General features: G+C 43.0%; 1 protein-coding gene across 2 annotated transcripts in view; it reads right to left on the bottom strand.

Annotated features, from left to right (window-relative positions):
* Positions 1 to 25,788, bottom strand: part of LOC310780207 (NLR family CARD domain-containing protein 3-like) — an 89,581-nt gene that overhangs the window by 7,365 nt on the left and 56,428 nt on the right. For both annotated transcript variants that reach the window (XM_083640782.1, XM_083640783.1), the window contains exons 2-6: positions 14,637 to 14,723; positions 6,606 to 6,696; positions 5,061 to 5,333; positions 2,743 to 4,531; positions 355 to 528 (exon numbers count right to left, since the gene is read on the bottom strand). In XM_083640782.1, coding sequence (XP_083496908.1) covers positions 355 to 528; positions 2,743 to 4,531; positions 5,061 to 5,333; positions 6,606 to 6,687 — 2,318 coding nt within the window. In that variant the 5' untranslated portion in view covers positions 6,688 to 6,696; positions 14,637 to 14,723. The remainder of the gene's footprint in view (positions 1 to 354; positions 529 to 2,742; positions 4,532 to 5,060; positions 5,334 to 6,605; positions 6,697 to 14,636; positions 14,724 to 25,788) is intronic.

The following is a 25,788-nucleotide window of genomic DNA, read 5'->3' as shown; positions in this document are numbered from 1 at the left end:
CACACACACACACACACACACACACACACACACACACACACACACACACACAAAAGCAAGCTATACATTTGATATCTTTATGTATACAGTTGTAAAATAGTTGCACAATACAGTCAAATTCATCCTTGCAATCCTTGCACCAACTGATGATGCAAGGAGATGGAATGGTGAAATATCATCATGGAAAGTAATTCACATGAGTTACAAAACAGTGCTGCATGTTCACATCAAAACTGTTTTAAAAATTAAGCAGGAAAAAATCCAACACAGTTCAGGTCAGCACAGACCTTACTTTGGAGAAATGTGTCAATTCAATTGAAAAAAGGGGAAAAGTAAAAAGTGAATGGATATTACCTGAGAGTCTCCAGTCTGCAGTGTGGACTCTGCAGTCCAGCACAGAGGAGCTTCACTCCAACATCATGCAAGTCATTGTTACTCAGGTCGAGCTCTCTCAGACTAGAGGACTGGCTGCTGAGAACTGAGGCCAGGGCTTCACAGCTTCTCTCTGACAGATTACAATCACTCAGCCTGAAGGAGAACAAGACCAGGCAAGCGTAGTTAAGCCAGACCCAGACTGCTGTCCACTGTTGTGCAAGTTCACATCAAAGCTAGCCCAAAGTTCAGTTCACACAGCTTTAAATGAAATAGTTCACGTTCATAGTTCACAATTTGAAAATTTAATGGTAACCCTTAATTTTACAGGTTTATTTTAGTTACATATGAACTATTTGTAATTACATATCATATGTAGTTACATTGTAACAGACCTGTAAAGTGGAGTGAGTCTGTTCAACTGTAGTTCATATGTAGTTACATGGTACCGGACCTGTAAAGTGGAGTGAGACTGTTCAACTCTAGTTCATATGTAGTTACATGGTACCGGACCTGTAAAGTGGAGTGAGTCTATTCAACTGTAGTTCATATGTAGTTACATGGCACCCGGACCTGTAAAGTGGAGTGAGTCTATTTAACTGTAGTTCATATGTATGTACATGGTACCGGACCTGTAAAGTGGAGTGAGTCTATTTAACAGTAGTGCATATGTAGTTACATGGTGCCATACCTGTAAAGTGGAGTGAGTCTATTTAACTGTAGTTCATATGTATTTACATGGTACCGGACCTGTAAAGTGGAGTGAGTCTATTTAACTGTAGGTCATATGTAGTTACATGGTACGGACCTGTAAAGACGCTCTGGCCTGGGACAGAGATTGCTAAAACACAGTGGTGGATTCAAACCACTGAACTTCTGATTGAAAAGCAGGCGGCTTTAACCACTCAGCCACGAGGGCTTTCCAACTTTCATGGTGGAGTTTGAGAGGATAACTGTATGTCAGTCAGATGTAGTTGCTGTCACTTCATAGCTTTGTTATTATACACAGAGACTTGGGGGGAAATATTGATACTTTTGTTAGTTGTAGGTATGATTTCGTCCAGAATTCCCATACAAAAATTCTAATAAAAGTATTGTAGGTATAGAGGTAACAGTGAAACTATAAGCAAAATACCAAAATAGCCATTATTCTACATTTTAATTGTTAGCTTATTGTAAATGAGTCATTTCCCCATCAATTTCCCAATTTCTCAATTTGTTGGGGACCCAGTTGAAGCCCCTCAAAGACCCCTTTGGTCACCAGACCCCTGGATCATCTCTCCCCAAAGTCTATACCTCACTCCACTTTACAGGTCCGGTACCATGTAACTACATATGAACTACAGTTGAAGAGACTCACTCCACTTTACAGGTCTGGTAAAATATAACTACATATGAACTACAGTTGAACAGACTCACTCCACTTTACAGGTCTGGTACCATGTAACTACATATGAACTACAGTTGAATAGACTCACTCCACTTTACAGGTCCGGTACCATGTAACTACATATGAACTACAGTTGAATAGACTCACTCCACTTTACAGGTCCAGTACCTAGTAACTACATATGAACTACAGTTGAACAGACTCACTCCACTTTACAGGCCCGGTAAAATGTAACTACATATGAACTACAGTTGAACAGACTCACTCCACTTTACAGGTCCGGTAACATGTAACTACATATGAACTACAGTTGAACAGACTCACTCCATTTTACAGGTCCGTTACAATGTAACTACATATGAACATCATTTATAACTATTGGTAATTACTGTGTAATTACATTTGGTGTTCATGTGTAATTACAAATAGTTCATATGTAACTAGGGTACCTGTAAAATAAAGGGTTACCAATTTAACTAATGGCAGGGTAAATCTGGGTGGGGAAAGTAAAAAGCATTACCACCACTGAGGTGCCCTTGAGCAAGGCCCTTAACCCCAAACGCTCCTTTTTGCGAGCAGATAAGACTGTAGTTGTACTGGTCAGCTTCCAGGTAAGAATGCATGTGTGAGTGTGAGCTCCTGAACGAGCACAAACCTTTTAGACCACAGCACTTTTACCCTCAGATCCCCCCCCCCATGCAACACACATAATATGTCACTGTCATATGTCACCTACTTCATATCCCTATGAACCCCCCCCCCCCCCCCCAAACACCACACATATGTCCCTAGTCAATAACCCTACACACCCCTCAAATCTTGGCTCTCTAGCACCTTCGGATCCCTATGGCCAAGACTCCAAGTGAGTGAGTCAGTGAACCCCTGAGGCTCTTCTCCTTTGTCTGGCAATTAGTGATAGAGACAAACAAGAGCATTGATATTCTCTATGTTTCAATTTATCCAATTTTCTAAGCACTTACACAGCTTTATTGGAGGCTTTGATCACTGGCAGCAGCCTCAGAAGAGCCTCCTCTGTAGCAGAGTATTTCTTCAGGTGAAACTCGTCTAACTTTTCTTCTGATGACAGTAAGATGAAGACCAAAGCCGACCAATGAGCAGGGGAGAGTTTGCCTGTGGAGAGAGTTCCTGATGTCAGGGACTGTTGGATCTCCTCCACTAGAGAACGGTCATTCAGCTCATTCAGACAATGGAACAGATTGATGCTTCTCTCTGGAGACAGATTCTTCTTTATCTTCTCCTTGATGTACTGGACTGTTTTCTGATTGGTCTGTGAGCTACTTCCTCTCTGTGTCAGCAGGCCTCGTAGGAGTTCCTGATTGGTCTGCAGTGAAAGACCCAGGAGGAAGCGCAGGAACAAGTCCAGGTGTCCATTTGGACTCTGTAAGGCCTTGTCTACAGCACTCTGGTAGACATTTGGTTTAGATTTGACTCCTAGCTTCAGAGTCCACAAAGATTTTGATTGTGGTTCTGACATCAGATTGACATCAGAGTCGATGAATGAGACCATGACATGAACAGCAGCCAGAAACTCCTGAAGGCTCAGATGGACAAAACAGAACACACTGTGCTCCCACCCACCACGCTCCTCTTTAAAGATCTGTGTGAACACTCCGGAGTACTGTGAGGCTGCTGTGATATCAAAGCCACTCTCTTTCAGGTCTTCTTCATAGAAGATCACGTTGCCTTTCTCCAGCTGCTCAAAAGCCAGTTTTCCCAGAGAGAGAATCATCTCCTTATTCTCTGGCGTCCAGTGTGAACCTTTCTCAGCTTTCCCATGCAACTTGGCGTTCTGCTGTTTGGTCTGAATCACCAGGAAGTGGATGTACATCTCAGTCAGGGTCTTGGGCAGGTCTTCTCTCTTAGTGGTTTTCAACACAGACTCCAGAACATTAGCAGTGATGCAGCAGAAGACTGGGATGTGGCACATGATGTGGAGGGTTCGTGAAGTCTTGATGTGTAAGATGATTCTGTCGGCCTGCTCCTCATCTCTGAATCTCTTCCTGAAGTACTCGTCCTTTTGTAGGTCATTGAAGCCTCTCACTTCTGTCTCCATGTCAACGTACTCACCAGGGATCTTATTGGCTGCTGCAGGTCGGGTGGTCATCCATATGCGAGCTTTGCGAAGCAGTTTCCCCCTGATGAGGTTTGTCAGCAGCACATCCAGTGAGGCTGGCTCATTAACATCAGTCAGGATCTTGTTGTTCTCAAAGTCTAGAGGAAGTCGACACTCATCCAGACCGTCAAAGATAAATGCAACCTGATGCTTGTCAAACCTGCAGATTTCTTTGGTCTCAGGAAAGAAGCAATGAATAAGTTCCACCAAGCTGCACTTTTCATCTTTCTGCCGGTTCAGCTCTCGGAAAGGGAATGGAAATGTGAACTCTATATCCTGGTTGGCTTTGTCTTCAGCCCAGTCCAGAGTAAACTTCTTTGTTAAGACTGTTTTCCCAATGCCAGCCACTCCCTGTGTCATCACTGTCTTGGTTGGTTTATCTCTTCCAGATAACTGTTTAAAGATGTCTTGACATTTAATTAGTGTTTCTGGTCTCTGGCTTCTGGATGCTGCTTCAATCTGTCTGATCTCATGTTCATCATTGACACCTCCACTCGCTCCCACTGTCATATCAAGCTCTGTGTAGTTCTGATTTCCAAGTGTTGAGTTTCCTGCTGTAGCAATCCCCTCACACAAATTCTGAAGGTTCTCCTTCAGATTACATTTGTGTTGATGTTGACACTCTGCAGACGTTTCTAAATTAATAAACAACAGATTAAATCATTGAGAGGCAAGTAAAGAGTAATGCAATTATTTCCTGATAATTTACACATTCCCAAATCAACGGACTCTATTCATCTCATTACTGCTGGGTTTCATGCAACCAATCGTCCACACTGTGCTGATTCCCATAAAGCTCTGGTTGTGTATGTTAACCAAGCAGCTAGCTGCACTTCTCATGCTGTTTGTTATGTTCGTGTATGTAAACTACTTGGGGGGAAACCTTTCAGACAATACACATAACATTGGTAATGATTGTATAAAAGCCCTGATACCCCTGAGGAACTTCTTCACTGGCATTATGGATAAAGTGTCTATGCAACATGTACAACATGACTAAAGTGAGAATAGAGTTTTTAATGCAACTATTCAAATTGAGCAATTCAGATTCAAATATAAATTATTCAATTTCACTTTCTAGTGACATCTTTGTGCCCATATCTTCTACCCAATTAATTGTCCCTTGCTTTTAGATGTTCTTCTGTTACTCACTGTCCAACTTACCATTTTCTTGATTGTCCTGTTTCTCAAGGTCCTCTGCAAGAAACTTCTGCTCTTTCTTAAGGATATCACAGAAGATATCTTTGCCTCTATCCCCACTAGCATTCAGTGACTTATACAGTTCCCTCATCTGCTCCTGAGTGGTAGGTTTACATATGACGTTATTGTAGCATTCTTGCGTGACAACGTGCTCCTTCAGGAGTTTATCCAAGATTGGTGCGACCATGATCACTTTCTGGATCAGCTCATCGCGATGTTCATCCACAAAGTGTTTCTCTGAGGAGAAAGGGAATGAAAAAATGAGCTGATTTGAGTGAGGATCAGGCTAAAATCAGCTTATATCAGGCTACTTTGCTTCTGAAGGATTACAACATGAAGGCTTTCATTTGAAAATACCGTATATATATTTTTTTTCTCCAAAATGTTACTGTCTGAAATCCATTAATTAATATTTCAAAATCACAAATAATCCAATTGTCAGATTTATCGGTAGGCTGCTTTTCCTGATAATTGCCTTTAATCATTCTGTTCTATGGCTGCTTGATATAATTCGATTTTCTGATACCCCAGAGGACCTTGCTGTGTGTGTCTGCCTCTGCTTGCACTGGACAGACACTCTGACAGGGAGACCCCGCCGGTCCAAGTGGCAGGCGAGATGTCTCCCCTCATCTCGAAAGACCTAGTCTGAAATATTAACTAGTTGTTGTGCCATTGTTTCCACGGGCACATGTCGGGTAAGCAGTTAATCAATGCCTACAAATGAATCTAGCTAATGTGCGCATAATACTATCATAATAAGACTATCTGTCATTAGGCGATGCAGCTCTGTAGGCTACTCCTATTGTGAAACAATTTCTCTGGCATGTGTTGGATTGGTAAATAAAGAGTAATGTTACCTTGATACATTTCAATCGTCAATTAACGCTGCACAACGCTCAACATGCAGTGCAGTCAGATAATTAATTTAAGAGGAATCATCCTCTTAGAGGATGACAATTAAATGTGAAGATACTAGCCTACACAATACACAGCTCATTGCCTGCATAAGTTATTTAAGATATAGATTGTATAGTTTATTTTTCTTTTACCATGCAACAAACGTTTAGTTTGTGACAGTGTGACACATTATATTTCAAGATAAACCTTATCTTCCATGTTGTTTTCTAGTTATTATAATAACAATTTCCAACAACAGCATTTGTTTTGCATTTTGTGTATTTCAAATAAAATAAAAATTTTCCAGTCATATTTTCATTATTCACGTTTTCTAAAAAAAATAATAAATATCGTATCGTATCGTTATCGTGAACCCAATATCGTGTATTGTATCATATCGTGAACTGAGGGTATCGTGACACCCCTACTAAACAAATACAATACAATGAACACATACTCTCACAAGGCCTGTCTCTCTTCACATCTTTTGTCTGGATGTAGGTCAACAAAAGTACAATGACAGTCTGCACTTTATATAAATTGTTGGCATGATAGAATAAGTTATATCTTTTTTTCCAAATGTCCCCTTTTTTAATCTTCCCATGACTTAACTCTGCATTCGATCCTTTCCGTTGATCTCTTCCTCTTTCAAATCCTCTGGTGTTTCTAAGAGCTTCTCTTTATCCGTAGCCATCGTTGCTCCCTGGTAAAATCACAGGAAATATTCAACTCCAAGAACCAACTTTATCTACCGTAAAGTGTCAGAAAGAGGCTGTAAAAATAAAAATAATAATAAAAAAAGGCTTCAGCAAATGAAATCATGAACACTTTGAAAAGCTGATTGATGATACTTCATGCTGTGTATAAGCAACCAGATCCACATCCTATCAAATTGTCTTATCTCTATTCAACTCTGCTTTCAACATTTGTTTTCCACTTGTGAAACCAGGCAAGATTGTATCCAGTAACACAGATAAACAGGGGTGCAGTGCTGTGGGAGTGCAGGGGAGCGGAGCTCCCACACCTTTTCTCCAATGGTTTGTTTTTATAATCGTAAAGTACGGGTGGGGTTGTAACTTGTTCCTCATATGGTGTGCTTCCCCACTTCTCCAGATAGCACTACACACCTGCCGATAAACCATGGTTTACTCAGGGTTTCAGCAAACCTTCCATAATCCTGCTAAGGGAATAGAATCCATTGGAACTACATGACAATGTATTATACCGGAAAAGGCCGGATGGAGACCAGGAGCCCTATCTTCCGACAGGCGCTATCCCCTAATCAAGTTCAGTTCAAGTATATTTATTGTCATTGTTACATTGCTCCAACAACGAGATATAGACAAGCATCTCCCTGAGACGTACAGTGCAACACCAAGGTAAAGTGCATCGGCCCAAATAATAAATACATACAATAAATAAATACATTATTCTATAAAGGCATCAGAGTTAGTGACTGTTCAGTAGTGCATGTAAACAGTGAGTCCAGAATGTTGTACAGAGTTCGTGAGCAATGAGTGTGAAACAGTCAGAGTTGGTCAGAGTTCATTGTTCGGGGGGGGGGGGGGTTTGTGTTGTGTTTCGAGGGGTAGTGTTCAGCAGGCTGACAGCTTGTGGGAAAAAGCTGTTAAGCATCCTGGAAGTTTTAGAGCGGATGGACCTGTATCTCCTACCTGAGGGCAGGAGGACGAACAGATGATGAGCCGGGTGAGATGAGTCCTTGATGATGCTGAGGGCACGGCGCAGGCAGCGGGAGGAGTAGAGGGAGTGGATGTCCGGGAGCGAAGTCCCAATGATTTTGTCCGCCGTTTTGATGACACGCTGCAGAGCGTGCTGGTCTGCTTTGGTGCAGCTGGAGAACCACACTGACAGACAGTATGTCAGCACGCTCTCGACGGCACATCGATAGAAGTTCACTAGGAGCCTCTGTGGGAGGTTTTCACGCTTAAGTTTCCTTAAGTAGAAGAGGCGTTGCTGTGCTTTGCCAATCATGGCGGTCGTGTTGGCGCTCCAAGACAGCTCCTTTGTGATGGTCAGACCAAGGAATTTAAAAGACGTGACGATCTCCACTGCCTCCCCGTTGATGAACAGGGGGGAGTGGTTGTGGTGGCTTGACTTGCGAAAGTCTATAATCACTTCCTTGGTCTTTTTGGTGTTGAGCTCCAGGTTGAGGCCGCGGCACCATTCCTCCAGCCTCTGAACCTCATTTCTGTAGGCAGACTCGTCGTTATTAGAAATGAGGCCCAGCACTGTAGTGTCGTCAGCGAATTTGATGATGAGATTGGAAGGGTGGAAGGGGGAGCAGTTGTGTGTGTATGCGTTGTAGAAGAAGGGGCTGAGCACGCAGCCCTGGGGAGCGCCAGTGTTTAGAAACAGAATGGAAGATGAGTGCTTGCCGAGTTTGACAGACTGTGAGCGGTTGGATAAGAAGTCCAGAACCCAGTTGCAGAGCGAGGTGCTGAGCCCCAGGGCCTGGAGTATGGAGATGAGCTTGCTGGGCCGGATTGTGTTGAAAGCCGAGCTGTAGTCGATGAAAAGCAGTCTTACGTAAGAGTTCCTGTGGTCCAGATGTTCTAGGGCGGTGTGAAGAACGATGGTTATGGCGTCGTCAGTCGATCGGTTCTCCCTGTAGGCGAACTGGTGTTGGTCACAGGAGGCTGGCATGATGGCCTTGATGTGTTTTGTGACGAGTCTCTCCAGACATTTGGCAGGGAGGGGGGTGAGGGCCACAGGCCTGTAGTCGTTCAGGCATGTGGCAGCTGACCGTTTTGGCACTGGGATTATTGTTGATGATTTTAAGCATGGCGGGACAGATGATGTGGACAGGGAGAGGTTAAAGATGTCAGTGAATACCTCTGCAAGTTCGTTAGCGCAGTCTTTGAGGACGCGGCCTGCCACACCATCTGGACCGGCTGCTTTCCTGGGGTTGATGTTCCGGAGACAGAGTCTGACATCGTGGAGGCTGAGGCTGGGTGCAGTATTGTTGTCAGTGGCGGGGAGGGGCCACTGTTTGCACGTGCCTTAAGGCATTGAAGATAGCAGTCCGCCTTGCGTCGTCCGCAAGGTGTTATGCCGAGTTTTGCACCCTAGCGCCGGCAGCATCCCCACCTCACGGGAGCATATTTAATGATGTATACAGAAATGTAACTGTTTAAAAGTGATACAATTGTCTGGTAGACGTGACCTCCCTGATTTCTAAGTTAAAACAGCCCCGAAATATGTTGGGGATGCAATTCTCGGCCGAGATGCGGAAACGTTCACGGCACGTGTCGCAGACGCAAATTAGAGCCGTGCCAAAATCATCTGGCCAGGCAATTTTTTTTTAACCTTTATTTAACCAGGCATGTCTCATTGAGATTAAAATCTTTTTTACAAGAGAGACCTGGCCAAGAATGGCTGCAGTAGCTACATAGTTTCAGACACAACAAACAGTAAAACTGTTGACAACAAACAAGAAAACAAACAAGCTCGAGAGTGCAATACAGTACGGGTGCAGGAAAAAGTACATTTGAATCATCAATTAAAACATTTACAGTTAATAGGATCAAATTTACAATGCCTTTAAATTCACTAAGGGTAACTAGGTCCCATAGTTTAAGCCCATTCTGCAGGCTATTCCAAGAGGATGGTGCAGAAAACATAAAGGCCTTTTTGCCCATCTCCGTCCGAGCTTTAGGGACAGTCATGAGCAAAACATCCTGAGACCGTAAGCCATAAGTACAGTGCTTTTGGGACAGAAAGACTCATAAATACTCAGGAAGTCTACCTAGAATGGCCTTATAAACAAAAACATACCAGTGACTAAGCCGGCGAGTCGTCAGAGCAGGCCAATTGACAATTGAGTACAATGTGCAGTGACGAGTGAGGGCTCTACAATTTGTAATGAACCTCAAAGCACCATGATACACAGTATCCAACATATGAAGACAGTGAGCTCAGGCATTCATGTACAGCACATCACCATAATCAAGAACAGGCAGAAATGTTGCTTCTACTTCTGTCTGACATGAAGAGAAAAACACTATTTGTTCCTCAAATAAAAACCTAACTTTAATTTCAACTTTTTCGCCATATGCTGTATATGATGCTTAAAAGAAAGGTGGTCATCAATTAAAAAAAATTGATATTTGTAGGTGGACACTGCCTCAATTTGTTGACCTTGAATAGTAGCAATACTCAGATTTGACTCTATCTTCTTAGAGTTAGAAAATACCATTACTTTGGTTTTTTCAGCATTCAAGACCAGCTTCAAATGAAAAAGCTGAGCTTGCACAGCATTAAAAGCATTTCGCAGATACTCAAAAGCCTTCTTGACGCTTGCTGCACAACAATAAATAACCGTGTCATCTGCATAAAAATGGAGAGATGAGTTTTGCTGGGCAATGCTGTCCATTACAATCAGTCAATCAAAACCAATCAGATCGCAATGGCTGTTTGCGCGAGGCATGCAATATGCTGTAATTCTCTCCATGCGTAATAGAGTGTACTCACTCGTGCGAGGACAGAGAGAGCTTATTGACAGATTGTCTGTGGTGCCAACGACCCTCCGCGTTATGAAGGTAAATAGCCTATGTCCATTGTCCAACAAGTTTTCTCAATTAATTTTTCCCTTTGTGATGTGATAAAAGTTTCTCAGTGAGTTATAGTTGATTGCCTCACTGGATTAGTAATACCCAATTTTAGCAGCATAAACAGGAATTATACTTTCCAGTGCGCTGCGCTGCACGGAGATTACGGGTATGCACCCAGCGCAGCGAGGTATTTGCGCGTATAAGAGGTATTTTTCAAAGCTCTTAGCGCAAAGTAATTGCGCGCTGCTGACGATAGGGTAATGCCAACTCTCCCCACATTTTAGCGCTGAAACGCCTGCTTTGGCATGTGGCAGCCAATGCCCAGTACAATTATCACAGGCATGAGCTTGTGTCCGCTCCCAATTTGCATTGCGCACAGCGTTAAACGAGCGCAAATGCTAATTTAGCGCTTTTGGGAAGATAGGGCCCCAGGTTAGCAACTAGTTTTACAGAAAACTTTGTAAAAGTTTTACAGAAAAGGTCTTCCTGGAAAAGCAGCATCCCTGGTAACCATAAAGACTATGAGACCCCTAGAGTTAGTATGTATGGATGTAGATTGAGCATGATAGTAGCAACACAAAGGATATCCTATTAACTGACACTAAGTTTGAAGAACTAAGAATGTTAGATCCATATTCTCACTAGTAAAATTTGGTGTACCACAGGGATCTATCCTGGGTCCCTTGCTCTTTGGCGTCTACTTACTCCCTCTTGGTTTCCATAGATTTGGTATTAACTTTCATTGTTATGCCGACAATACTCAAATTTATATACCAATTAGACAAGATGACCACTCTCAAATTGTAAATCTTGAATCCTGTTTAGCTGCTGTTACAGATTGGATGTCTCACAATTTTCTACGACTGAATGCCAATAAAACTCAACTACTAGTCATCGGTCCAAAAACCCAAATACCACTACTTTCTGACTTTTGTCTAAATATTGACAGCTGCATAATTACTCCTAGGTCACCAGTGAAAAACCTTGGTGTGACCTTTGACTCTTCTTTTTCATTTGACACTCATATTAAGGTAATCACTAAAGCCGCTTTCAGACATGCCTTGGAACTTGGGAATTATCTAGAGGGCATTCGGGTGGCGGTGTATGTATGAACACATTTTGGTGAGCTATGCGCGCTCCCACGACCCTCCTACTATCCGGACATAAGACAACCTCAAGCCCTAGTATCAGGGGCGGATTGTTCCCCCTCCCCTCCAGAGCTCCGTCAAGTAGCCAGCTCAGTGAGTGGCAGACAGCGTGACAGATTATTATTAAATAAATAGTCGATGTGAATGAGCAAGTGCACAAACATCATGCAGTTTCAGTTTTTCCCAAATGAAGCTGGAGCTGCTGCATGTGTCAGCCAACAGGCTACGTGTTACTTGATTGAAATGCTGGGTTTGCTCTATTTCTGCAAAGCTTCACGCAGGACACCACCTTCGAACTAGAGCATTTTTGGACGCGAAGGTCATCCTGCTTCCCAGTATTGGATATCCCTAGGTAGATGATCTGGTTGCGCTCATGCCTTTGATTTCACGTTTATATACGATACGTGCAGGAGAACCGCAAAATGTCAACACCAAATCCAAGCAGTGTCAAGTCAGTCAGTATAAAACGGAAACTTCCGGGTACAACCTTCGCAACAATGGCAATTAAATAAAGTAAATGCATGTGTAATGTTTTTGTGTGTGTGATCCGAAAGATACAGAACAGAGATAAGCTGAAAGAATATCTGCTGCCTTCTAAAAGTCAATTTTAACCCGTATGTTGACTGTTCTGTTTTTTATAAATAATTGCTTTCATTTTTGAAGGTAAAAACGTCTAGCTTCCTGTATTCTGTATATTTCTAGTAGGATTGATGCATTTTAGGACTTAACTCTCACCACATCAGACTTGAGGAAATCGATGCATCTGGGCTGAGTTGTAGGGTTGTTTCATTAATTAGCGTTATGCGCAAACGATTATATGCAAACGATTATATGCACGAACGTTAGTGAGCAATTATCGCCCATTATGTAGGCTATTTTTAGCAACTTGTTATCAGAGTATGTCGTGCTAGTTTGTTGAATGTGATTCACCATTAAGGCTGTAGCAGACGGCTGTCTTCCATGCATTAAGTGCAGCTGTGTGCCCCATTGTCTCGTCATGGCCCGAATCCCCCCCCCCACCTCCGCCCCATCTCTACTTTACACCTGGAGGTGCTCCACATGTATGAAAGCAACATGCCTCATGTCTGAAAGGGTACACTTCACGTATCATCCGGCTTAGGCGCAGGGGAAGGCTCCGGAGTTCATGTCTGAAAGTGGCTTAAGACAGCATTTTTTCATCTCCGTAATATCTCAAGGATCCGTCCGTTTCTAAGTGCTTTGGATGCAGAAACCTTGGTACATGCCTTTGTTGGGAGCGTACCTATGTTCCGCGGGTCCTATATTCCCCGGGTCCTATGTTCCCGCTGTTGCGGGCATGTAGGCTATGTTAAAGCATACAATGTCAAGCTTTATTTGGGTTTAAAGGCCCGCTCATGTGCTCCGCCCCATAGAGGCATGTCGTAATAGGGATGAAGGCGCAGACAACACTCACATCATATTTAAAAAAGGCCTGGTAATCCCCGAGACAGAACTCAAAAATGATGGTGGGAAAAAAAATTACCTAGTCGGCAGGCCCTTTCCAAATGTTACGGAGAGTGTTGTCTTTTGATTGAATCACGCGATCATATGAGGTAGGCTGTTTTTGGCATTTCGGGAGACACATCGGACCAGGGAACATAGCGGGGAACATAGGACCCTATTTGGGAAAAGCGGGGAACATAGGACCCTTTTTCATAGAAAGGGTTCTATGTTCCCCGGTCCCACAAAAACGGGGAACATAGGACCCGGGGAACATAGGGATGACCCCCCTTTGTTTAATGTAGACTGGACTACTGCAATGTCCTATTCTCTGGCCTACCACATTGCAGTACTAAAGAATTACAACTTGTACAAAATGCAGCTGCTAGAATACTATCTAGAACTCGGAAGTTCGATCATATAACACTGGTCTTAATCAGTCTCCATTGGCTCCCCATTCAGGCCAGATTGGACTTTAAGGTGCTTCTACTAACTTACAGTGGGGAATCATCTGGGCCTTCTCGCTATTCAGTGAAGGCCCAAGAAGAAATTGAAAAGAAAATAATTTCCCCCCTAATCAATTATTTGTATTTTTATTTATTCGTTTTTATTCACTGAAATAACAGTAATAATGTCCCTAAATTGTTATGATCTTGGACTCACTTTGTTTCAGCAAATATGGGGTTAAATATTTGGACCAGCCTCCACCAGCAAATGGTATTTGATTGACAGCAAGAGAGCAACCCTTTGCGAAGACCTGGCTCTGGTCATGACATGGGGACGACAATTTTGACGACAGGTGTTTTAACCAATCAGAATTCCATTGAGTTGTGGGGTTAGCCAATCACAATTAGCTGAGTTGTGGGTGGGATATTTCCAAGCATTCGCGAATACAAACCAACCAGGAGACGAGACGAAGGACAAGGAGGGAGGAGTTTATGATGTTGTGGTTGTGATGAGGAAATGGACGCGCAGCGGTAGTTCTCAAAGGATTTAATCTGGAGCTGTCAAACTATATTTTCACTATTTCCAGGCTAGCGTGGAGGGCTTGCTTGTTGCTTTTCGGACATGGGTTTTGTCATCAAGTGAACGTCATCGGTAAAAATAAATGTATTGCTGGTGGTGCTGGGGGCTGGGGCAGCTGATGTCGGTGGGCAGGGGGAGTTTTGGACCCATCCGCGGGTTTAAGAGTTCTTGTGCGAGTTCTTGAGTCTTTCTGTGTATTGAGCTAATTGTTAAAACTAATTGTTGTGCGGTTGTGTTACTGACAGACTGTAACGATACAGCGACCTAAAGAACCTGGCTGTGGAAGACAACTCATAATAGTCCGCCCTCACCAATGCTTAAATGCACAGACCTATAGGATAATTTTTGCAATTTGTAATTAATTTGTAATTGTTTTCTCTCCCATAAGTGCAATAACAGAAAAGAGTGCAATATTATCCAAATCATTACATAGATCTTACCTGCAATTCCTTATGTGCCTATTGATATGGAATGGACATCTGGCCTGGTTTCAATGAAGAGTCAGTCTGTTGTCAGATCACCTACAGCTTTTAAGATACAGGAAATGTGGGGGAGGGGGAGTGAACAGGGGGGTGGCAGTGAGTTGGAGTGGTACACTGGTAACAATTCTCTGATCACAAGTTGTGACCAGAGGGGTAAGGGGTCCCTTAAAATACGGCACGAATCGTATTTGTAAATGTAACCCACATAATATGGACCACATATATTGGTGTAGTTTCAGAAGAAGACCGCTAGAGGGCAACGCGGTCTTGTGTCTGTTGCCAGATTGCATCACCTATAGAGGCGGGGCTGAACATGTTTACGTGCTTTCGGCACAGCGCCACAGGAGAGCTTGCTGGCCACAGACAGAAACAGCTAATGGTGAATGCATGGTGAAAGTTAAGAGTGAAAGCTGACTTTCACAAAAGATATCGAAGCATTGAGCTTCGTGTTCAAGACAACAAGATTTTTGGCTGTATATGATAATGATGCTGCGTGACATGCCGTGGAGCATGCTTTACTTTGTTTTCTTTTCTAAGTTTGGATCTACGTGAAATCTCCGGTGAGTCAGTTAGCAGTGCTAACCTAGCTCCTAGCTTGTTACCGTTTTGCTAGCTACTGAAATGCTGGGGTATTCTTTGATTTTCAATCGTTTTAGTGATGTTGAACCACTTTGAATCTAACTAAAAACCAATCGGAGTCAAATGTGAAGATTGTGTAGATATGTTGTTTGTAGCCCATGTTAAGATGAGTCTTCTTGGTACGAAAGTGAACTGATATTGTAGCCATGCTACCATGATGCTCTATTGTTCTTTCAATCGTTGTTTAACAACGAGGCCACGTTTGAGTACACTACGTTTTCCTGTATATTGCAGTAGTCTTTACAGTTGAAACCTTTTATTTATTTTAGTATGATGGCGTTTCTTTTCTGATAACCATTGCAGTAGTATTGCTGTTGTCAATTCACAATACTTAAAACTGTAGATATGAGAATGAGATATGGGAAAAAAAGAGATGAGTGTATATGTTTAATGTACTGTTGAACATTGATGCTGACTGCTATGCTTTGTCAGTATTAGGATTACACCAGATGTAGAGAAAAAAGAAGTGAAGATCACTACTACTGTACAGTGTCGATATTGAACTGATTCTATTGTGGTGTGCAGGTTGGTTTTTTGTTAGACTACAACAGACGTTACAGAACAGAGGGTGGAGAGGAGCCAGGGTCCCCATCCTATCTAAGAGAGGGGCGCGGTACCATCCTGCTTCTTCATTTTCATCATCCTCACCTGCCCTGCAGAGAATCGGTTGTGGATACAGATAAGCAATACACACCCGGGTAGCGTGCACTTGCTTATACACAGATAGAACTAGAGAAGTACACAAACGGACTGTACTGCACTGGAAAAGGACTTCGGAACGGGACACAGCACACGGCTGCTGTGAGGAAACACGGCACACGGCTGCCGTGAGAGACACTTTACTTTCTTTTATTTATTTTTCATGTCAATTGTTATGTGTACAATTCCAGGTCAGTGATTTATTCATGGTGGCAATAAATATTGTTAAACTGCAGAACCAAGTTGTGATCTATCCGCTCCGAGTCGAAACTTAGAGCAGCAGATAATTTAGTCAACTGCTGGAGAGATTTACCGTGTTACATAGTCTTTTTGTGGCGAGCCAGCCAAGGAGCGATTAAGACACAGCTTGGTTTATGTACAATACCAATATTTTATACACAGTACAGAAAGTTGCTATTTTTATACTTTTCTAATGTACACCTTTACAACTGATTTATTTTTGCACCGATAATAACCCAAGAAAAAAAATGGAACTAGAACAGGGTTATGAGATTGATGATAGGCGATCTATTAGTGTGTCTGGTATTACCAGCACTGATGTCACTGATGACATCGTCGCTTCCCTTGTGAAATACGGACCTGTAGCAGGCATACGGAGGATGCCAAACACAGAAGGGGAGGATAGAGAAACAGTTATTGTGGAGTTTGAGTCAGAAGTTGCAAGAGCTAATATGGAGTCACATTTCCCCTTTGAGATAGAGAATGTGAATGATACCACTGTGAAGTGGCAGGTAGACCGTGTTAAAATACCTACACAACCTACTCACCTGACTCCAGGACTTGGAATAATTAATTCTGATTCAAGTGACAGCAGCGACTCTGACAATGGTGCTCGCTCAGACTGTAGTACCACACCCCTGATACCTGTACATGTAGCAAAGTATCAACATAGCAAGCCCCTCCCATATCTGTTACCTACTCCGACACCCAACAGAAAACCCGACAATGCAGTTAGAAAGAAAACTAGAGTAATTGCAAGACCAATACTTACCGATGAAGTGACAAACCCACCTGAAGTGCAACGTGTTATAGTAGAACATGTAATTAAAAATGACCATGCCTCCTCCCAGTACCAATCTAAGTGGTTGAGGTCATTCTCAGGAAAAGTACCTAAGCCCCCAGGTGAAGCAGATTATGATACATGGTCCCTACATGCTGAGTTAATGTTTAATGATGGCAGTTCCCCAGATATCCAACGCAGGAAGATACTTGAGAGTCTGCTTCCTCCAGCCTCAGATGTTGTGAAGCAACTTAGTTATTTTGCACATCCCAGAGAATATATAAAACTGCTAGATTCTGCATTTGGACTTGTGGAGGATGGAGAGGAAATATTTGCAAGGTTCTTGAACACTAACCAGAACCCAGGAGAGAAGCCCTCTGAATACCTACAGAGGTTGCAGGCTTTACTAAGCTCTGCTGTTAAGAGGGATGGTGTAAAACAGGCAGATACAGGTCGTCATCTGCTCAAGCAGTTTAAGCGTGGCTGCTGGGATCACAACCTCGTCTTGCAGTTAGAACTCAAAAATGAAACATCCCCCAACTTCGCAGAGCTGTTGCTACAGTTACGAACAGAGGAGGACAGAAGAGCATCTAAACTTGACAGGATGCAACGTCACTTTGGGACGTCCAAATCAAGGCCTGCTATAAATGTCCACTCTGTCTCTGATATCTCCCCCTATTCTGATCCCAATGTGAGTGCACTGCTCTCTGAGACGGATAGTTTGAGGAAACAGGTAGCAGAGTTAAAAATGCAGCTCAGCACCAAGAAATCCAAAAAAGAGAGAAAACGTGAATTTAAGGCCGCTAGCTTAACACAAGACTCACCTACACCTGTAGTTGAAGCACAGGCTCATCAAGTGATGTCACAGGGTACACCCAGACCTGAGCCTAAGGCCTGGTTTTGCTTTAGGTGTGGCGAAGACGGCCACATAGCCAGGAAATGTGAAAACCCCATAAACAAGACTCTCGTTGATCAAAAATACAAAGAGCTTAAAGCTAAGCAGGAAGAGTGGAGGGCTAAGCAGGATCAGCCTTTAAACTGGACCAGGTTCCAGTAGTGGGACATACTGGAACCGAGGACACAGACAATAGTCCCAAGTTGAAACATAAAAATGATGTAGGAAATAGATGTCAACAGGCTGCTGCTACTGTAGATCAGCTCCCCAGTGGATTAGTTGGATCGAAATCTGTAGCTGAAGTTACTATAGGAGGAATACAGTACAACTGCCTCATTGACTCAGGCTCACAGGTCACCACACTATCCAAATCCTTTCATGAATCCCACTTACCTTCTCACCCTATTCTCCCCTTAGCTAACCTCTTAGAAACCCTTAGCAAAAAGAAGTTTATACAAGTGTACAATTAGTATACTTTAGTATACTTCTTTTAAACTTAAAATGAGAGTATACTTTCAGTTTACTTTTTATATACTTATCAAATATATACTTATAAAAATGTTACTTAAGTATACTTACACTTGAGTATACTTATACTTAAGTGTACTTACACATTATCAAGTATACTTACATTTAAGTATACTTATACTTAAGTATACTTACACAGTACACAGTATACTTACACCCAAGTATACTTACACCCAAGTATACTTACACCCAAGTATACTTATACTTAAGTATACTTACACCTAAGTATACTTATACTTAAGTGCACTTACACAGCACACAGTATACTTACACTTAAGTATACTTATACTTAAGTGTACTTACACAGTATACAGAAAAGTCTAAGTATACTTGGCTTGTACTTGTACTTAAACTTGTGATTGAGATACACACAAGTATAAATAAGTATTCTTGCCTTATACAGAAAGTATAAGTATACTTGGCTTGTAGTTGATTTGTTTTATTTGAAGTAGGCTACAGCAGTTCTGCATATAAAATGGAAAAATCAGGATATCACAATAAATCCCAGAGGCTTATTTCCATGTGGTCCCTTATAGTCGATAGATTATAGCCGATTAAATACTTTTTCAGACATATCGGTTTCTTTGAGGTAGTATACACCATACACATTTGGCTGATTTTATTGACAATTCTCCCATATATGAGAGTAGCAGACTTGATGTATACTGGCTGCTAAGGCTACCAGAATATATGGAGTGCTTGAGTGATGTCACTCAGCACACAATTGCTCAACATCACATCACTGATGACATCACTCACTGATGACCACCACTGATGATGTCATAGATGTGATGATGCCATAGAGATTGTGACATCATCAGTGATGATGTCATAGACATTAATTCATGAATGAAATCATCAGAGGGACAATTGAAACAGAGAAACAAACAGACAAACAGAGCCCATGCTCCCTTTTATAGGCACAATTAAAGCAATACAACTGTGACTTTTGCTTCGCTGGAAATTATGGTGGTGTCCAGACATGGTTTCCAGAAGTACACAACCTGCCTATGACCATCCCCTGATCACAACCCACCGCCATGCAAATATTCAGTACAATGCCACCTGGGATGTGGGTGTCAGGTGTTTTCCAGTACTTTCCAAGTGGTTCCAGGACTTGATGAAGTGCCCATGACCTTCTCCGGATCATAACCCCCTGCCATGCAAGATTTCAGCCCAATCTGACCTGGGGTGTGGATGTGAAGTATTTTCCAGGTGGTTTCCAGGATTTTCCAGGACTTTCCAGGTGGTTCAAGGACTTGGTGATGGACCCATGACCTTCCCCAGATCCTAACACCCCGCCATGCAAAATTTCAGCCCAATCCGTCCTGGGGTGTGGGCGTAAGGTGTTTTCCAGGTGTTTTCCAGGATTTTCCAGGTCTTTCCAGGTGGTCCCAGGACTTGATGACATGCCCATGACCTTCCCCAGATCACTACCCCCCTCCATGCAAAATTTCAGCCCAATCCGAACTGGGCTGTGGGCATGAGGTGTTTTCCAGGTCGTTTCCAGGATTTCCCAGGACTTTCCAGGTGATTCCAGGACTTTCCAATCTGCTCATGACCTTCCCCAGATCATAACCCACCTCCATGCAAATTTTCAGCCCAATCCGACCTATAGTGTTAGAATAGAGACAGATACACATATAGTGGTATGGTCAACATTCACTACTTTACTCAGCTGAACGGATAGCCGAGTGGATAAGACACAGGACAATGTGCTGAAAGGAAGGGGCCCTGAGTTCGAATCTCACATGGTCATACTTTTTCCTTAAACTTAAAGTATACTAGTAGTATACTTACTTAGTATACTACTAGTATACTGAATTAGGCCGATTTAGTGCCAATTTAGTGTCAAGAAGTATTAGGCAAGTACACTTGGAGTATACTACTAGTATATTTATATTAGTATACTTGGTGCATAAAGTATACTGAATTGGGCCAATTTAGTGCCAATTAAGTTCTAGAAGTATTAGGCAAGTACACTTGGAGTATACTACTAGTATATTGATATTAGTATACTTGGTGCATAAAGTATGCTGTTACGGCCACCTTTGAAAAGGCTCGCTTGGAGACCAATAACATATAAAGTAGGAATCAAAGAACAAGTTTTCAAAAAAAGAGACTTTATTTTTCTTCAACTCAAAATTTTAGCTCTATAACAAAACCAAAATAACAAAGGGGTCAGGTGGGACAGCCAAACAAAGCAAAAGAGCGGGCACACACTGGCCGACACACGGCCGGCGGACCAGGCACCACCCTAAACTACAAAACATAACCAAATAGACTGTATAAACAAAGCCACGAAAACGTAACTACCATACCCACCTTTCCCAAAGTAAAGAAAGGATAAATCAAAGAAAGTAAATCAAAGTATCAAAACAAACCAGGCACATGCTGCTGCCACCAGCATGTTGAGGTGTTGAGCTGAGAGAGAGAGAGGGAATGACTGAAGCTGCCACTATTTATCAATGAGCTCTATGATTAGCAGATGAGGATCAGCTGAGTCCAGGCATAAGCAATGCCACTGGAATGGAGAGGAGGATCAGCTGAGCCAGGCATGAGCAGCAGAGTGGGATCAGCTTAGCAACCAGGCCTTAGCAACCAGGGCAGAACAACTAAGTGGAGCAGAGAGAACAATGTTAGGAGTGAGACACATACATTAGGGGGGGAGCGCATCACACCCCCACCCTAAGTTACTGAATCATGGTTTCTGAAAAGCCACCACAGAAAACATAATTCAGACCTAAACAAATTATTGGCGCGACAATGCATCAGCCAAAACAAACGTGACAAATTTGGATACTTTTCCTGTTCAGCAATCAGCTGATCACGAGACCGAGACAGCCGTCCAGCCTCCACAAGGTGAGTTTCACCAACCTGCTGGTTATAAACAGACACAACAGGCACAAAAGCACCATCCTGCTCTGTCATAAAACTGTCACCCAAATCAATTTCTTCATCATTTTTGGCTTGATCTCTAGCCATAGCACGAGTGACAGTGCTTGATGCACTTGTAGGATACTTCTGAGCTAGTTCGTCTGGGCATTGTATCATTGGAACTGGCATCACATCAGGAGTAACCAACACTTTCCCCCCAGCTAGATCATTACCCAGAATCATAGACACTCCTTTTATGGGAAATTGAGGACATATGCCCACATCTACCTGCCCCGAAACCAGCTCAGACTCAAGATTAACAGTATGCAAGGGAACTTCCAAACTCTCCATACAAAAGCTCAGCACTGGAACATCAGAACCTACAAAAGTGCTAGCTGAAAAAGGCAACACATCCTCCAGAATGAAGGATTGAGAAGCAGCAGTGTCACGCAGGATTTTAACAGGGACTTTTTCATCCATTTTCCCCATAGACACAAAACCCTCCATGACAAAAGGAGCAAAAACCAAATCATCTCCTTCCAACACAGGATCTTCTGGTGCCCGCTGTATATTCACCAAAGCCACTGGCTTTGCATTTCTTCGTTTTAGCACGGCACAGTGTGCCACAATATGTCCCATCTTTTTACAGTAGAAACACATTGGACCATCCTGGTCTCCCCCATCATTATTAGGTTTAATATCGCCGTCTTTTGAAACACTGCCACCCTCTTTTTGAGCATTGCTACCCTCTAGTGGCGCAAAAAGTTGTGGAGCAGAAAAAGTATTACTCTCCCTGACATCCCCACCACAGTCCACTGGTCTGCCACTAAAACCAGAGGAGCGCTCTCCAAAAACAGCCTTATGAGTGAGCACGAATTCATCCGCCAATACAGCGGCCTTTGATACGTCGGAGGCTTTCTGTTCATTAAGGTACGTTGTTATCCTATCGGGAAGACAGTTTTTAAAATCTTCCATAATTATCAAGGATTTTAACTGCGCAAAATCTTGTGCCCCTTGTGATGTGCACCAACGCTCAAACAGAGCCTCCTTATCACGAGCAAAGTCAACGTATGTTTGATTGTCATGCTTTCTGAAACGTCTGAACTTTTGACGATACGCCTCAGGTACCATCTCATATGCTCGGAGCACAGCAGTCTTAACTATGTCATAGTCAAGACTGCTGTCTATAGACAATGAGGAATACGCGTCACGTGCTTTACCAACTAGGACGCACTGTAAAAGCATCGTCCACTGGTCTCTAGGCCACTTCAATGATGTAGCCACACGCTCAAACAACGTGAAGTACTTGTCAACGTCTTTCTCACTAAATGGCGGAACCAGCCGTATATTTCGGCTCACATCAAAAACAGGCTCCCCAGAAATGTGTTGGGAAGCATCACTGCCTCCAAGCTCGACTTCACGCAGGTGAATTTGCGCCCTCTTGGTGTCCTCCTCAAGAGTAAGACGCTTGGTCTCCTCCTCAAGAATAAGACGCTTCATCTCTAATTCAAATTGAAGCTCCTTCTCCCTCAAAGCTAGCCGCTGAGATTCAACCTCCAGCTGCTTCAACTGAATCATCTCAGATACTTTCTGACCAGAATCTACAGGAGACGTTGGTGTGCCAGGAGTATGAGGTAAAACCCCTTTTTCCACCAAACCTGCCCACACCTTAGCCTTAATCTCCTGCTTTTTTTCCTGCTTAGAAATAGGCACTTCATAGTGTTCAGCAATTAACACCAAGCTGTCTTTAGTACAGCGATGAAACTTATCGAGGCTAGGCGCCTCAACAAACTCATTCTTTCCTTCCATCCTCAAAAAGTCAACACAAAAGCACAAAAGTGCTACTTAACAGGGGACCATTAATTCACCTCTCAGGCTACTGCAAACAAAAGGTTAGTAACTACAAAAGCAGAATACTGCAAACAAAAAGTTACCTAACCACCAAAGCAGTACAAAAGAAATGGTTACCCCCACCCAAAATTTCCACTAGACTCCTACTGCCACTAGAAGCCTAAAAAACATACAGCACCTACAAAAGCTTTGACGAGCCCCCATTATATGTTACGGCCACCTTTGAAAAGGCTCGCTTGGAGACCAATAACATATAAAGTAGGAATCAAAGAACAAGTTTTCAAAAAAAGAGACTTTATTTTTCTTCAACTCAAAATTTTAGCTCTATAACAAAACCAAAATAACAAAGGGGTCAGGTGGGACAGCCAAACAAAGCAAAAGAGCGGGCACACACTGGCCGACACACGGCCGGCGGACCAGGCACCACCCTAAACTACAAAACATAACCAAATAGACTGTATAAACAAAGCCACGAAAACGTAACTACCATACCCACCTTTCCCAAAGTAAAGAAAGGATAAATCAAAGAAAGTAAATCAAAGTATCAAAACAAACCAGGCACATGCTGCTGCCACCAGCATGTTGAGGTGTTGAGCTGAGAGAGAGAGAGAGGGAATGACTGAAGCTGCCACTATTTATCAATGAGCTCTATGATTAGCAGATGAGGATCAGCTGAGTCCAGGCATAAGCAATGCCACTGGAATGGAGAGGAGGATCAGCTGAGCCAGGCATGAGCAGCAGAGTGGGATCAGCTTAGCAACCAGGCCTTAGCAACCAGGGCAGAACAACTAAGTGGAGCAGAGAGAACAATGTTAGGAGTGAGACACATACATTAGGGGGGGAGCGCATCACACTTGCATAAAAGTACACTTGGTCTTTACTTAAGTTTACTTAATAAAATAAACTTGAAGTATACTTCTTTTTGTAAAGGGAATAGAAGGAGCTGCAGGCCAACGTGTTCCTTACCTAGGCTACATTGAGGTTGACATCGTTTTCCCACAGAGTTTCACAGGGGAGTCCAAAATGGTTAGGACACTAGCTCTAATTGTCCCTGATCACCGAGTCAGTGTAGAGGTTCCGGTTCTCATTGGCACAAATGCTCTTGACACCCTGTATGACGGGTTCAACAAAAAGAGGGCCCTATCAGAACCCTGTGCTTATGCCCCACTCGTCCAACATTTACAGAGCATTTACAAAAACAAGACACAAGATGGCAAGGTGGGGAGGGTTAAATTACAGAGTAAGAGTAGCCTAGTCATCCCAGCTGGGCAGAAAAGGGCATTGAGCGGGCGTATAAGAAATGCCCCCACTGTTCCTGGAGCTCATCTCCTAGTAGAACCGCCCACCGACTCCAGCTTACCAGGCGGTTTGATATTCTGTAGCTACATTATGTCAAGCCCACGACAAACTTCGTTCAAAGTTCCCATCCTTCTAAAAAATGAGACCACTCACGACATTGTTGTGCCAGCCTTTCGAACTGTGGCAGAGCTTTCTATCCCGATAGCTGTCTCTTCATTAACCTCCACTAGTGAAGCCAAAGCCGAACACCAGGTTTCACAACAGACAAACACTACTGCTCAGTGTTTTGCGACCTGTGAAATTAACCCTGAAAGCTTAATCAAGTTTGATTTTGCCGATTCCCCACTGTCAGAAGAGTGGAAAGACCGGATCAGTCAGAAGTTAAATTCAATCCCTGAAGTCTTTGCTAGAGGAGAACTTGACTTTGGGCATACGACGGCAGTCAAACACAAAATCCGCCTCTCTGACTCAACGCCATTTAAACAGAGGCCAAGGCCCATCCACCCCTCTGACTATGAAGCTGTGCGTCTTCATCTTAAACAGCTGTATGATGCAAACATCATCAGAGAGTCAGAAAGCCCATTTGCTTCACCCATCGTGGTAGTGAAGAAGAAAAATGGTCAGATCCGCCTATGTGTGGATTACAGAAAGCTAAACAACCAGACGATCAAAGATGCTTACGCATTGCCGCACATCGAAGAGGCATTTGCAGCTTTGACAGGGTCTAAGTGGTTTTCTGTCATGGACTTGAAATCAGGCTATTATCAAGTAGAGATGGAGGAAGAGGATAAACATAAGACTGCCTTTGTCACGCCCATGGGATTTTGGGAGTTTAATAGGATGCCCCAAGGGGTAACCAATGCCCCAAGCACTTTTCAGCGAGTCATGGAGAGATGTGTGGACTCGTTAAATCTCACAGAAGTGTTGGTGTTTCTTGACGACCTCATTGTGTTCTCAGACACCCTTGAGGAACATGAGGCACGGCTTATGCGAGTACTGAACAGACTGAATGAATTCGGTCTCAAATTGTCGCCTGAGAAATGCCATTTCTTCAGGAAGTCTGTGCGATACTTGGGGCATGTAGTCTCTGAAAATGGAGTAGAAACAGACCCTGACAAAATTGCCGCACTCACCACTTGGCCCCGGCCGAACAACATCACTGAGTTGAAGTCATTCCTCGGATTCACAGGGTATTATAGGAGGTTTGTCAAAGATTATTCCAAAATCGCAAAGCCTCTAAATGCTCTGACAGCTGGTTATGTCCCTGTAAAGAAAAAGAAACATCAAAAGTCAAACCACAA

The sequence above is a fragment of the Poromitra crassiceps genome (assembly GCF_964638095.1).
Source record: "Poromitra crassiceps genome assembly, chromosome: 7".
Taxonomy (NCBI): domain Eukaryota; kingdom Metazoa; phylum Chordata; class Actinopteri; order Beryciformes; family Melamphaidae; genus Poromitra; species Poromitra crassiceps.
The sequence above is the reverse complement of the archived record's forward strand: the minus strand, read 5'-3'. Positions and strand labels throughout refer to the sequence as shown.